This window comes from Equus quagga, chromosome 22 (assembly GCF_021613505.1).
Source record: "Equus quagga isolate Etosha38 chromosome 22, UCLA_HA_Equagga_1.0, whole genome shotgun sequence".
NCBI lineage: Eukaryota > Metazoa > Chordata > Mammalia > Perissodactyla > Equidae > Equus > Equus quagga.
In genome coordinates, this window is record NC_060288.1 from 35,513,975 (window position 1) to 35,530,332 (window position 16,358).

Here is a 16,358-nt window from a genome sequence, read left to right on the forward strand (position 1 = left end):
TCACGTTTTTGTTTGGAGGGGGCAGTTGAGCAACTGCTAACATGGAACTTCTCAAGTTATTTTAATTTCAAACTTTCCAGTCAGAGCTGGGAAGATTGAAATGCCGAAGTCCTCTGATCACGATTTAAACACTGCGCAGTGATGAAAGATGGCACCTGGTTCATCACAGAAGACACGCAGTGTCGTCAGATTAACTAGACTTGATTTGGTAAAGAAAACCAGCATATACAAGAGAGAGAGACTTACCCTGATCCGCTTTCAATCTGGATTTGAACTGAATTCTTCTCAAAAAAGGACAACACATACATGCTAGAATACGCTCTATGTATTCCTGATTCAATAAGAGTAACTTGCTTTGTTTAAATATTTTAGTATCTAACCAAGAGTGTTGCTACTTCTGTCCAGCAAGCAGCCTCAGCAGATGCGTCCACCACCACCCTGCCCTCTATCGCCCCTCAGCCAAACACGGACAATGTTTACTCCCCTTCTGCATACTTATGTATCCTATTTTCTGAATCATCCCACCCTCCAAGACCAGGTCGCACTCAAGCTTCCACATCAAAATTCTTCTGAAATTGCTCCAGGTCACCAGGATTACTAACTTTTTTGATGTCCGTTTCTCCTTTGTGAATTTCTATAAAGCATAACTTTAAAACTGATGATCTAGGGGCCAGCCCCATGGCTGAGTGAAAAAAAAGGATTGGCAACAAATGTTCGCTCAGATGCCGATCTTAAAAAAAAAAAAGCAATTTATGATCTTTTCTCATCATTCATATTCTGTCTTAGTCTGTAGGAGCTGTTATAATACCACAGACAGGGGAGCTCATAAATGGCAGAAATTTGTTTCTCACAGTTCTGGACTATGGAATCCCAAAGTCAGTGTGACAGTGTAAGGGAGGAAGAACATTTCCTCTATCCACCCTAGGTTGTTCTGACTGGGCTACAAATTAAGTTGACATGAGACAGAATAACAGGAGAAAATCGAACAAGTTTAATAACATGTATACATGAGAGAGATCCAGGAATTCTGAGTAACTTGCCAAAATGGTAGAAGTTCTCATCTTAAATACCATCTTCAGGTAGAGACAAAGGAGGATGTTGGGGGTGGGAGAATCAGTTATGGGATTTCAAAAGGAAGGCAATTCACATGGAAATGGAAAAGTAAGTGCTTGATAAACAGAACATTGACAAGAGTGGGCTTAGCAAGGATCCTCCCGGTCTATGTATACCCAGAGTTATCTATGGCTTTGATCTTAAATTCTTTTAGGCGCTTAGGAGGAAGGCCAAAGTTTCTTTCAGAGTCTTTGCTTCTTAAAAATAAACCAAAGAGGTACATTCTGAGATGGCCACTTCTCATCCCCCGCAACAGCATGATCGAGTTGTTGTGAGAACCCTCTTCCAGGTTTCAGACTGTTGACTTCTTGCTGTATCTTCAGGTGTGGAGAGGGAGGCAGCTCCCTGGGGTCTCTTCTTATAAGGGCACTAATCCCATTCATAAGGGCTCCACCCTCATGACCTAATTACCCCCAAAAGGCCCCACCTCCTAACACCACCACATTGGGCATTAGGATTTCAACACGAATTTTGGGGGGACACAAACATTCATACATATATAGATACACACGCTTAGTCATTTAATAGTCTTCTCAGTTTGATTTAAGCTCCTAGGGAGTAGAAATTGAAGAACTCATCGAAAATACAACACTTGAGCTGGGATTCCAGTGATGAGGAGAATTTCCCAAGTAGCCAACATGTGAAGAGCGTTCTAGGCAGAGGAAATGATCAGACTCCCCTGGAGCTGATAGACTTGGCACGTTCTGCAAATTCCTGGAGGTTTAGTGACATAGAATGAATAGAAAATGAATAGATTGATTAGTAGGAAATTATCAGGGAGAAATGCAGTGACAAGAGACTGAAAAGGGCCTTATGTGCTTGTGTACTTTGCCAGTAACTGAGATGCTCTAGAAATGACAGCTATATATTGGGTGTTTTCCACAGAAAATAAAGATACACTAGACTTACATATCTTTTATCATCTCCTATTTTAAATTTATGTAAATTTGAAATTTAAGCCTTCTAAGTGGATTGGTAACATAAACTATTTGCTTTGCTTTTGCTTGATTGAAATAATAAATGTATGATAAAAAGCTATTAATAAATCTGCAAACTTTAGGAGACTTTAGAGTTTGATAGGAGAATTTTCATCAGTCACAATTGACTATTTTCATTTAACTGTAAGAATTGTTTTTGTTCTCTTTTCAAATCTTAAGCAAACTCTCCAACCACATGGGTTTTTGTTGTAATAAGTGGTACATCAATAGGATATTTATTTAAACCTTTAAAAATTCATTGCTCTCAAAAAGGAAAGAGTAAATCAGAATTATGGTATTTTGTATCATCATGAAAAAAGATAAACTCTATCAATGTCTTTCATATCTCCATGGCATTGCTTCACTCATTTTTACTATTTAGGTTTTAGCATATTCAAATTTTGTATAAATAATGTGAACCTTAGGATAAATTGTCCTCCTTTTATTTGGTGAAACACAAATGCAAGGAAAACTTTGAAAAAACTTGTTCATTAAATAAACATTTTTTGTAAACTGTTTACTCTTTCCACAAACGTTTATTGGAGAACAATTGTATTTGCAGCTACACCGTTGAAAGATTATAATCTTTTAGCACAGGGAGAGGAAAGACATTTTTTAAATCATCCAATGAAGTAAGTGCTTTATTAGACACAGGAAAAATGATTGAGAATAAAGAGATGAAAGAACGAGTTACAATTTGGAGTCTTGAAAGGCCTAGAGGACAACTTTGAAGACGCATCTTTAAGAATAAAGTTGAGAGGAAGGAATAGGATTCAAAGTGAGAGAATAGAAAGAATCAAGGCATGAAGGCACAAAAAAGGCCTGAAGGATTTGGGAGATAGAAGTTAATTTGCTGAGGGTAGATGATGATCAAAGGTAGTTCAAATGCCTTTCACACTAGTCCTGTGAGCATAAACCTGATTCCGTAGGTGAGAGATTTGAAACTGTGGTGCATGGAGTTCCCACAGTGGAGACCCAAGGGTTTCTTTGAGGGTGAAACTGAGGACGATGGCAGGAATTGGAATCCATCCCCTTGCTTCAACTGAGCAGCTCGAATTTATCTCTCTCTTTTAATGTAGGGCTTCTGTATAAGATTTCTTTTGAGAAAATGATTCTAATTAAAATGAATGAATGAATTGAATAAAATCAATGACTTCTCTAGGACCTGAAGAGTCCATGAATCATTTGAAATGGAAAGTAACCCCATTAAGTTTTTGCTTTAAATAGAACTATATTGGTAGTTTAAAGCAAAAAAGGAAATAGAAGAGGAGACAAGAAAGAGACAAATCAGGCAGTACTGTGTAGTTTCACACGTTAATCTCTTTAAGGAAGTGGAAAGAGGAAGGAGCTAGGGATAAATGAGACAAAAACAACCTGAAACACATCAGTTACAAAAGTATGAGAAATGAGGAACAGATAGAAGGCTCCTTAGGAAGATATGGGCAGTGTAGGAGAGAGAAGTGACTTGAAGGTTACCCTCAGAGACAGCATGCAGTTGGAAATTCAACTTTGGTTTGAGAAAGAAATCAGTGTTTAAACAATGTGATTTGAAAGCTATCAGGTATTTAGTTAGAGTTGGCACTGTGGAAATAAACGAGATCTTCCAGGGAGAGAGTAGAATCTGTCTTCTTTGATTCCTCTCCCTTTCCCACCGTCATCTCTCATGTGGAAAATGACTAAGGCCTGCGATGTAGTCCACATGCTTCGACTCTTGCCTTCCTCCAATCCAGGTGGGTAGACATTTAAAAATAAACTTACTAAAGCTGAGGTTTGGGTTCTATGAAACAACTGACTTGTCTGCAAACTTGAATTTCTTAGAAGACTTTGGGCAGGGTCTGGGCTGGTGAGGGGAGGATGAGAATGACAGGAAATCGGAAATTACAGAGTCCATGGGAGGTTTTGGGCTTTACTCAGAAGAACAGTAGGCACTCAAGGACCCTACAATAAATTGGCAGCCGACAGCCCATCACAGAGCAATCTGCTAATGCTGGGTTGACTCAGCATTAACTTCTGCATTCCTTCCATCCTTTTATTACATACTCAATATTCCAAGTCCTGGGAGTGGACATCTGCATGGACATCTGCATGTTCACTTTGCTTCCTCACCAGCCAACTCTACTCTAATCACCTAGACAAGCTTTGAGTTTAGGGGATAAATTAAGATTCTTATTCTTAGAATAGTTATGCTTAAATTATTTAGTTATTGCTGTAAATTATTTGCCTTGCCCAGTAGAATGTAAACTTTGGAAAAACAGAGACTTGTCTGTCTTATTCGTTGTTGTATGCCCAAGAGCAAAAAGCAGTACTTGGAAAATAATAGTAAATTTCTCAGTGAACCATTTTGGATGGATGGTTGGATGAATGAATGGATAAAATCAGAAGGGCAAAGACAGCACTTGAACAATGGTTGGGCAGTCTACTTCAAATTACCTGAGAAAGATCTCAAAATATATCACCTTTTTTGTCTTTCCCTAGTTTCTGTGTATCTTAGTTCTCCATCCAGGAGATTTCCAATATCATGTCTCTGGGTCCTTGATGATGGTTAGGTAATAGAAATAGGAAAATAAACTTCAAGAAATGAGAGCCTTAAGGATAGCAAAAGTAAAATTTTAGTGTATCTTTTACAACTACCCAGAAAAGACTCTACAGTGCATGAAGAAATAGATTATTGTAATTCAAATTATATGCAGCTGTGTTTGTAGCTCTGCTGAAGGAAATATATTCATGTCTATATATGAATGTAGTCATAGACCCATGGGGACACTAAAATGTAAGTCGAGTCTCTTATTTTACTCCCTTCTCTCTTCAGTTTCAGATGGGAATATCAGTGCAATTCTCTGTACATCAAATGTCCTTTTCCTAAAAAATATTGTAGGCTTTGTGGACAAAGTTATTTTTATACAAAATATTCATCATGTGTGAATTAGACTACATTATGTTTGCACATATATGAATCAAAATAAGCAGCAGACTTGCTTTATCTGTAACTTTCTGTCCTACTTTGCTCCTAAATATCAGCCTGATGGGATTGGTTAGCGACTTCTGAGTTCTACATTGAATGGATGGAAAACATCAAACAGTGGTCACATGTCTTCCCTTCCAGGCTTTTCTCCACCATATGATCAAACAATTTATTCTGTTGACATTAACAGAAAGAACAAAACAAAGGCTGATAAATTTTATACTTTTTAAATGTAACTGGATATGGATTAATTTTTATCAGTTTATATAATGTATGCAAATTTTAAAGTAATAGCTACTGATAAGTAACTGAATACATGATAACTCACTTTTACATAAAATATTTTTCATTCATTCTGGTTAAATCTTTGTGAAAAATTTGAGAAGTTAATGTCCTAGTTTACGTCAATCCAATGACAAACAAATGAAGAGTTACCAATCTATAGCTTGTATATTCAGGACTCCGTACTTTCCTGGTTGTCTTCTCACTGTCTTGGCCATTCCTCAGCTTCCTTTATTGAAGACTCCTCATCTCCCTGAACTGTTAACATTGGAATATCCCAGGTTTTAGTCTTTTTATCTACATCTACATCCACTGCATTGATGATCTCATCTGGTTATGCTCTCGTTTCTCTCCCTTGGTCAGACCTCTCCCATGGAATCCAGACTTACATATCCAATTGCAACTCCACCTCTTCTACGTGGACGTCTAGTAGGCATCAAGCTTACATCTCCAAAACTGAGCCAGTTCACTCTCAAAACCTGCTTCTCCCAAGGTCAACCTTTGCCTTCAGTTACTTCACACTTAGGCTTAAAACCTGACAACCATCCCTGGCCCTCCTTTTCTGTCATGGCTCCCACATCACATTCATGAGGAAATCCTATTGGCTCTACCTTCAAAATATGGGCAGGTTCTGATCATTTCCCACCTCCTCTGGTCCAGAATCCTATCTGCTTTACTCTCTGCTACCCTCACCCCATCCTCACATAGAGCTTGGCGATCAGGGTAAAACCTATGTTAGCGCGTGTCATTCTCTGTGCGGGGCCCTCCAGTGGACCTCCATTTCACTCAGAGAAAAGCCAAGGCCCTTACCCTCTGGAAACTCCCCTCACTCTCTCCGTTTCCTTCTCACCCTCCCAGCCACACTGGCTTTCTTTCTGTCCGTCTCCCAGGAGGCCCACTCTAGGTTTAGGCCTTTGTTCTTGATGTTTTCTCTCAGCTCAAGTTCTTCATCAGCCGTCGAGTGGCTCCCTCATCCCTCTCCAGTCCTTCTTCATAGGCCTCTTCCCAAGTCAGGCCTCCCAACCACCCTATTTCTATTATCACATAAATTTATATTATTCTATCTGTCTTTCCCTCTTAGTTTTCTTCTCTGGCATTATCATCTTCCAACATTGTATTTGATCTACTCTTCATATTATTAGGGCCATATTCTCTCATCATCAAATAGGATGTATGCTCCATGGGGGCAGAGATTTTTCTCTGTTTTGTCTGTTATTATCTTTCCAGGGCTGAGGACAAGACCTGGTTAATAGTAGCTGTTCAATAACTCCTTGTTTCATAAATTGATTTCAATTGTTACATTACCGTTAACTCTTTCATAAGGAAGTGTAGAGTCAATGTAATTTTAAGATGTGAAAATCTCATGAGAAATTATTAAAATATTCTAGAACTCATTTTAAAAGTTTCTATCTTGCCCATTTTTACATAGCTCTTTCCATTTGGTTTGCATATTCAAAGACATTATTTGTTCCCTTAAAATATGTGTTGAGAAATATCATATCTTTCTTAAATTAATTCATTCTCTTACAAATATTATTTGTGGAACTAGCTTTTCTGAAATGTAATTCAAGATGTTCATGTTAATAGGAAACCGTTGTTCCAGGTCTCAGTCATTTAATAATAGTTAATCTTACCTAGTTCAAAAAAAGGAATTATAATCACATATGTGCAAAGAAGGAGATCATGTTGAAAGAGAGAGTGGGGGCATCCTATGAAATGAAGAGTAAGGCCCGATACTGATTGCGTGCTTCTGTATGAGAGACAGTGTTCTCAGTCCTTCACATGAGTTAGCTCATTTCGTTCTCACAGCAACCTGAGCACGAGGTATTGTTATTGCTCATTTTACATAGGAAGAAACAGGGTAGCAGAGAAACATGCTCTGTGTCACCAGCCAGTAAGTGCAGGAGTTGCTGAGTGAGTCTGGCAGCCTGGGTCTTGGATCTGTGCTGTTGACACACATGGGCTTTTGGCGACATGTGGAGATGTCTGAGGAGCATGTCAAAACCAGAGGACCCCTGACTGACACTCAGCTGGAACCTGAATCGCCTTATCCACGCCTGAGCCTCCTGCTTTGTTCATTCCATCACCTTGATTCCTTTTTAGTTCAGTTCTACCTTCTCTGGAAAGCTTGATAGGGTTTAAGACAAGAAAGAAAAGAAAAACATCCGGAGAATGTATCAATACTCAAATATTTGCAAAATGAGGGCATATTGAGTTTATTCAAATTATTATATTATTGATAACTTGAAGATCTAATACCTGTTAATAATTATCAACAGCTAATAATTTGGGCATTTAATGTAGATGAACTGTGTAAATTTTGCTCCATGGTGACAATCATTGTAAACAGCTACCCTAAGAGATGGGTTTTATCACAATTTTCATTTTCAGGGTAAGACAATAGTGAAGATAACTTACCAAGACCTCAGAGCCAGCCAGTCGCAGGGTCGGTGTCTGAACTCATCGCTTTCTGACGGCAGAGTCTGGCACTTAAACTTCCATATTACGTTGATTTTCTAAATGTCACCGCTTTCCTGTTCAAGTGACTATATAAAACTTTTTCTTCCTTCGAAAATGAGTCTCTGAGGTGTATTGACCAGGGCATGTTTTGTTGTAGAGGCTTTAAATTCATTGAAGTACAACTAAGAAGACCAGCAGCTCTAGAAAATGCAAACCTGCACCCTTTCTGAAGCTCTAATTGTGTAAGGGGTGAATTAGTCAGGGCTCTTTAGAGAAACAGAGCCAATGGGGTGTGTGTTTATAAAGAAAGAAAGAGAACGAGATTTATTAGAAGAAATCGGCTTATGCAATTAGGGGGGCTATCAGGTCCCAAGATCTGCAGGTGGCCAGCTGGAGACCCAGGGGCACGCATGGTGTCAGTTCCAGTCTGAAGTCTGGAAAAATGATGATATTGAGTTTGAAGGCAATCAGGCAAGAGGGGCTCCATCTTATTTGCAGGCAGCTCAGTCTTTTTGTTCTATCCAGGCTCCAACTGATTGGACGAGGCCCTTCCGCATTAGGGAGAGGAATCTGCTTTATTTAGTCTCCCTATTCACATATCAATCTCCTCTAAACATACCTCATAGACCCACCCAGAATAGTGTTTGACCAAATGCCTGGGCACCCTGAGGCCCAATCCAGTTGACACATAAAATTAGCCATCACAGGAGAGTTCTACTTGAACTTCTGTGCCTTAGACTATGTTATTTTTCTAGGGTTTGCACTACTTTGTGTCCACGTGAACTGCCATATTATAATTGCAAGTAAAATGAAGTTTTGTGTTTTTTTTATTTTTATGGAGGTGACATCAGATATGTTTTTAGTTCTTGGGCAAATTAAATGTCCTTTTAAGACTATTTTGTTCTAGCAATCATTGTGGAACTTTAGTACGATGATACTCTTTTCTTATTATTTTAAGCCCTTTGTGGAGGTTACATCCATAGGAAGAGTGGGACAGTCCTTTCTCCTGGGTTTCCAGATTTTTACCCAAACTCTCTAAACTGTACATGGACCATTGAAGTTTCTCATGGAAAAGGTAAGAATATAGTGTAGATTTCAAATATGCAGAATAATTAGCAAGAGACAAACATAGGAACAAAGGATAAGTTATTAATGTGTGGATGAGTGAGATAACTAATTTCTTCACACACAGTTCAACTGTTAATTTTGACTTTTTATAAGATTTTGGACAAAAAATGGTCTTTAATTTGTTGGCGCTACAAGTAAAAGCAGAGTTCTTGTTTTTCTCTCTATGAGATAACTTAGATTCATCCATTTGAATATAAACTTGAAAATTAGGTGTAATTCTAAGGAAAAGAGGCATACATTAAGTAAAATATGAATATTGATTAAATAAAAGAAGTAAGAAATTATCTAAACTCCTCTTTTCCATGATAAATCTATGATAACTTTTTGTACTTGCCTTGTGTTCTAAGTTCATCTAGTATTATTAGACATAATAAGTCATTTATCTTCACATAATCCAGTGATGATTTACGGAGTAGATTTCATTGTCTGTCCTTTACAGTTAAGTACAGTAAATACCAGGAAAATTTGCATTTTGTGCAAGAAATGTAGTTTATAAACATTGAATTTAGGACTGTGCGCTGGATCTTTTTGTATGTGACTACACTTGTCATTTTTAAGGAGATAATTTGGAACTTTGATCACATAAATATTATGTAGACTTTGTCTTTCCTCTTCGAAGTGAACTCAACTTGATATTAAATTGACATATTTTATTACATATGTTGTATTACACTATGCCATCATGAATGCATGTTAAAGAAGAACTTGGTCTTAAAGGAAATTAAGAATAAAGAAGAAACAAATTAGGAGTAGCCAAGTTTTGTAATCTTAAAAATATGCATTTTAATTACAAAAGGACCTAGTCATAGTTAATTTTATTAATTTCGCTATAGAAATTAAGAAATAATACTTTGTGGGTATGGTCAATATGAGAACATATGCATCAGGGGCACATAAAACTGTGATTTCAAGTAAGTCTTCCCTCAGCTGCATAAATTTACGTCCTAGACCTCCAAGCTAAGATTTTCTAAAGGAGGTTTGTTTAATGTAAATGGGAAAGTTATCTGGTCTTTTGTCACTCAGGGACAAAGACTGTCCCTACGAGCCTAGTGACCATTCCTGAATACCGTCCATTGTCAACACCCCACCATGTTGTACTTATAGATCTATTTCTTCATCTATGTCTAATCTATATCTATACCTATGCTTTCATGTGTCTCTATGCCTATACTTACCTATCCTCTCTCTACATCTGTACCTACACACACCAGCATTTATTTATTTTTGCTCTTTATCCCTCTTCCTTCTTTCATTTCTAAAGGCCTCTCTGTCTGCCCATTCTCTGTATTTTCCTTTCAAACTTCAAAGTTAGGTTTGTACATTGAGATTATATTTGGTTCAAGACTTCGATGTCTCTAAGCCCAGAAGAAATGATTTTTCAGCAACTGTTAACTCTGCCGATCTCTGTCCCTGCCTGTTTCTCAGGAGTTCAGATGGTCTTTCACACCTTTCACCTTGAGAGCTCCCACGACTATCTGCTGATCACAGAGGATGGGAGCTTCACGGAGCCCGTGGCCAGGCTCACTGGGTCGGTGTTGCCTCATACTATCAAGGCAGGCCTGTTTGGAAACTTCACTGCCCAGCTTCGCTTTATATCAGACTTTTCCATTTCCTACGAGGGCTTCAATATCACATTCTCAGGTATGTTAGTCTCCCCTGCTGATTCTCTTCTGTGGCAATAGTAGTACCACTTGCGCGTGTGAGTGTGTGTGCACGTGTGTGTGTGTGAGATTACAGATAAATGGCCGGTCAACGACACGCATCAGTTGCTTGAAGCAAGATGCAAGGACGTCTGCCTGGCATCCACAAAATGCCACTTTGCCCTACATAATTAGCAAATCCTCATCCCAGAAAAATTGTTAATATCACTACCTTCTCCTGAAAAGCCCTTCTCACTCACTTGTCATCATCAATTCCATCAAAATCTCTGAGGAGACTGTCCTTATTGGGAGACATACTCAGAATCAGCTGTCATCTCATTATTTTGGTTCTTACCTTCAGGAGATGCCAATACTTATATTGAAAACCACTTTTAAGGTAAAAAAAAAAAATGCAAACATCCACAATGGAGGATGAGCTTTTTGTTTAGTTTGATGCAACCACATATGGCGACAAAACGATGTTCCAAAATTAAGTAATATTTTTATTTTTAGTTATAATACATAGATAATATTGTGAAGGTTTATGTTATTTTGAACATTATTGGTGTGGGTTAGATTGTTTAATTTGAATGTTCTATGAATGATATTACTATATTTTACAGATGATAAAAAAATTATACAGACTTGAATACTGGTCAAGCATTTGCAAGATAGATTTAATCACATAAACAATGTTTGTTGAGTGTATAATGATCAGGTCTCCTGCAGTATCTCAGATCCACCCCGAGTCAATAGATAGGGAATTACCACTCTAAGATTTCTGATGGATGTAAACAATTGTATTAATTTGCACTTGTGCATATGATGCTTCAGAAAAGAGTTTTTCCACTTCCTTCTTCATAGCCCAGATCTAATATAATTTTCATAAGGCGCTTCCTGAGTCCCATAATCACAGTGATTTCTTTTAAGCTCCCAAAAGTCCCTAATAACATTCAGTGCCACTTAACAGATGCTTTGATACAATTTATATCTCTTGTTCTAAAACTAAAACTCTTGGTAGAAGGTTTTGTGTTCCACCTTTACATGGGTGGTGGCTCTATCCTTGCATATTTTACATATTAGGAAGTTAATAATTACTAAATATTGCATGATCGTTAACAATATATAAAATGAAATGCTGTCTTTTTTTCAGTTTTGGTAAGGCATAATAGACAAATTGAAATGCTATCTTGAAGAAAAAGATGGCATGGGGATTTTAAGATGCTCTGAACATTTTATCCTCCCTGGGATTTTGACCAATCGTCACTTGACTTAATCTGACAGTGTCGATTTTGCCTAGAATTTCACTGCATTAGGCCAGCATTCAGGACAGGCTCAGACTACTGGAGTTCTTGGAAATTTGCCTTAGTCAGTGGTAATCATGAAATTGGCCGCTTCATATATCAAAGACTTAGATCTTCCTAACACTAATACCTTAACCTCCCTCTCTCTATATTCTCCCCGGTGGATCTCAGTTAGCACCCCTATGAGAGGGTCAGTCCCTCTGTCTTACTTTCATCACCCTCCAAAATGAATTTAAATGGAACACTCCAAAGAGAGAAAGTGGCAGCGATGCGAATCTTCGGATCTTTTCCAAAGATATTTCTCTTGAACCTGTGCAGTTTCTATCCGTTTTGCACCACCTGTTTCTTCCTTTTGTCGGTCCCAGCACAGAGGTGACAATAAGTCTTTTGATTACCAAAAATCACAGTGCAACTATGGAGCTTTCTCTTTTCATCAACTCCCTAAACGAGCCAGCAAGCAAGAGGAACAACAATTTTCAGGGTCTTGAGAGATCTTTGGGGCAGTTTTAAAATATTTTGAAATGTAAAACTAAAGTGGTAACACTTTTCAAACATGTGAACAATTCATTCGCACACAACCAGTTGGAAGTGACCCATAGAGCTGGCAGAAGGAATCGCTGTCGCCTAGACTGTGTCACACACAAGCTCAGCCAGTCTTTTTAAAAATAAAAAAAACACACCTTTGATTGAATGATTGAACAGCCAATTTTAAAGTAAACATGTTATTTCAATATGTTAAAGGAATAATCTCATTTGGAAGGATTTTGCCTTGAAACTGCGCTGCAAACAGTTGTCAGTGACACTAATACAAAGAGTCTGGTTTTTAAGCGTCCAAATAAGTAGCAACTTTATTATGCAAATGAAGGATTTACCCTTCTGGGGACTCTTCTGATGTTTGTATAAAATCGCCATCCCTTTAAGTCTGGCTTTTCTTTTCCCTGTTAGTCCAGTTTATTTCTGTCTTTTTTAGAAGGTTTTATTAAAGCAGCATTTCTTGATTATGTCTCCCAGTCAACAACCCTGCAGATACTAATGGGAATATTGTGAAAAAAGAGCTCCGTGTTCAAATATGTTTAGACAGAGCCCTGCACCTCCCTGCTCGGTCCTGATGTCAATTACTGATTGCAAACCACGTACACCTGGCGCTCCAGGCTTCCTTCCCCACGCTTGCTTTGATTCCTCTTCCTGAATGCCAACTTTCAGTGAATCGTATACTTTCCCTATCATTCTCTTCAAAAGATAAGAGTTGGACAACTCAGTGCCTTTACGTTTGTAGAATTCTCTTCATTCAAAGGCCCTTTCTTTATTCTTCACCAGACAAAACTTACAACCAGGTCTAACATCATCTGTTGCATGCAGCCTTCCCTCTCTTGCCTCAGGAGAATTATTTTTCCTCCTACATTTCCATAACACTGTTTGCATACCAAAATTATGTGTTTTCCAACATTATGTTGTTGTATTTGTCTGCTTCACTATACATGAATATCCAAATGAAGGGACTGTGTCCTCTCCCATTCTTGAATCACTAGTGCCAGGGAAAAAGTGTAGAATACTCATTCTCTTATTGTTATTTATTCTTTCACTCAATGAATATTTGCTGAGCACCTGCAAGATGCCAGCATTATTCTAGACACTGGAGACATAGTGGAGAATAAAAGGAAGGGCGGGTCTTCACAGGGTCGGTAATCCAGTGGGGAGATAGTAAATGGAGGATATTATCAGAAAGAAGAGAACAGATCAGGGGGTTAAGAGACAAGATGCTGATATACAGAGTTTCTAGGGTGGGTCTCTGATAAGCTGACACTTAATTGCAAAGAAGTGAGAGAGAGTAAGCCAGGCAATAGAAGGGAGGGGGTTCTCAGAGGAAGGAAGAGCAGCAGTGGGAGTGTGCCAGCTAGTTTAGGGATAAAGAAGGAGGTCACTGTGGCCAGAGCTCTGTCATGAAAAGGTGAGGTAAGTACCTTGGATGCTAATTTTGAGTGTTATGTGAAGTCATTGGAATAGTCTGAATGGAGATGGACACGATCTGACCTTTTTCAAAGCTCATTCTAGATCATGTAAGACCTTAAAACAAAGACCTAGATGAGAGGCTGTTACACAATAATCCTAGCAGGAGACGATGGAGGCTGAGGCTGTGGTGATGGTGGCATTGAATGTGTGGTATGAAGTACAGAGAGGGGTCAAGATTTTCTGCCTGTGTGAATGGGGATGCTATTTTTCTACCTAGGAAACATTGGAAGTAAAGCAGGTTTGGGAGGAAAAATATAAACTTTGTTTTGTAAATTTTGGGTGTATATCCAAGAGAGGTTGTCAAGAGTATGGGGTTCATGGAAGAGGGTTAAATAAGAGAAAACAAATATTGAAGGTCACCAATAAATAGATGGAATTTAAAGACATGGGACTGGGTAAGCTAGGGAGTGAGTGTAGATACAAAGAGAGAAGAGACTATGTTTAAGCCGGGGCCCAGCATTTTGATGTTGCAACGATGAGGAGGATCTAAATCAGCCGACTGAGAAGACGGGGACAGTGACCTAGGAGGATAATGGTACCCAGAAGCTAAGAAAGGAGAACCCTTCGTGGAGGAAGAGAGCGTTTAAGTGTATCAGGACCTACTTAGAGGCTGAGTAAGAGGAGGACTAAGGATTGATCCATGGGTTCACATGTAGAGGTCATGGTGGCTCTGATAAGAGCTGCTTGACTGGAGGGCTTTGGAAGAAAGCCTGGATGGATGGGGTGAAGAATGACTGGGATGAGAAGAGGTGAAAATGGGAGGCATCCCCAACTCTTTCAAAGGTTTGGTGCTAAAGGTAACCAGAAAAATGGGGTGGTGGCTGGGTGATCGTGAGGTCGTGAGAGTGGTTTTTGTTTGTTTGGGTGGTTGATTTGGTTTGGTGTATCTCATTCATAAAATGGACCCTGTAATATGTGCTCATGGGACTAAACCAAGAGAACTGGTGAAGAAAAATAAAGAGGGTAAATTCTAAGAACAAAATCCTTGAGTTGGAGAAAAGACAGAATCCTGAGGGCAATACATTTTTCTTCTGTTAGATGAATAAATGGAAGTGTACACAATGCAAATTACACTGTATAATAGTGAGTGAGTGACAACTAAAACGAAAGAATCCTAATATTACTTGACATAGGAGGATAGAACTAATCCGCCTAATCTCATGGCATTGGATCAGGCTTCCTATTCCTATAGTCATCTTCCAGAAGACATCATTGGAACTATGAAATAAAAATATACACTAAGCAAAGAACCATAAGGTTGTGTTGTTTCTCTATGTAGTACAATAGGATTAGTGTAAAATAATATCAGATTATTCTCTTATTTGGCAAGAGTTTTCAATTGTTGTTAAAGAAATGACAGGAAAGATAGGATTTGAATTGAGAGAACGTTAGGAGGAGAGCGACATCTATAAGGTGAGAGATAAAGTTCCCTGGATATTGACATCTTCATTTTAGTGTTTCCTAGAGATTCTCCCACTAGGTTTTCTGCATGATATTTTAATAAATATTTGTTGAATTGAATTAAATGATGGTATCTATTTTTTTTCCCTCAGGTCATACTAAAAATAGGTCAACTTAATCAGCATATTTCCAGAGGGGCCAGATTAGTTTGAATATGTTAGAAATCCAGAGTAGGTGTTTTGCCTAAATGAAAAACAGGACAAAGACAATATAGAAAGCATGGACTTTAGATGCTGACCAATATGTTAAGTGATATGAAAGGAATATTTGGGAAGAGAGTCTGTTTGTTGTGGGGTTGAGAGGCCAGTGACTAAGCTAGTGGATGGTGGAAACAGAAAAGAGGTATTAGACATGAAAAATACTGATGGGGAAAAAGGAGGAGTTGGGCTTAATATATTCATTGAGAATATTGAATCCAAAATTTAGAGTTAGAACTTGAAAGATGATAGTTGGAAATGAGAAAATGGAGACAATATTTTTTAGAAAGATTAGCTTAGTTTTCCCACAACAACGTAGAAAACTGTCTTCGACTCCCCCACTCATTGCAACAATGCTCCCCTTTAACTGCTTCTTTATCTTCTTTAAAGCGCTTCCCACCACTCTAATCCCTAACCGTCTTTCCTTAGGCACGTGGCCCACTGTTTGATCCTATTTGTCTAAACACTGGGCCTTAGGGAATGAAGAGACACAGGCAGTGAGAGGGAGAAAACTCAACAAGTCAGCACTCCTCATACTCTCTAACTTCCCAGTGACAAAAACACAGACTGAATGATGGGCCACAAGACCAACGACAATCAGAATGGCATTGCACCCGTGTACCGAGACTTGAAAGAATAGGGCAAATACAAAATGTTGTTATGAGTCCTGATGTTTTGGATATTAATGCCAAAATGCAGCAATATACCAGGCATTATTCCTTCTTTGTAAACTCGACCTAGCACTTTCTTCCTGAGTAGTTAACAGAAATTTCTAATAGTTTACAGACTATTTTCCATTACATTTCTATAAAGCCTGGGTTATA

The 16,358-nt window shown here is 38.4% G+C and overlaps 1 protein-coding gene across 1 annotated transcript in view; it reads left to right on the forward strand.

The window, feature by feature from the left end:
* Positions 1-16,358, forward strand: part of CSMD1 (CUB and Sushi multiple domains 1) — a 1,825,670-nt gene that overhangs the window by 1,469,464 nt on the left and 339,848 nt on the right. The window contains exons 20-21 of the mRNA XM_046648453.1: positions 8,753-8,869; positions 10,348-10,563. Of these exons, the coding sequence (XP_046504409.1) occupies positions 8,753-8,869; positions 10,348-10,563 (333 nt within the window). The remainder of the gene's footprint in view (positions 1-8,752; positions 8,870-10,347; positions 10,564-16,358) is intronic.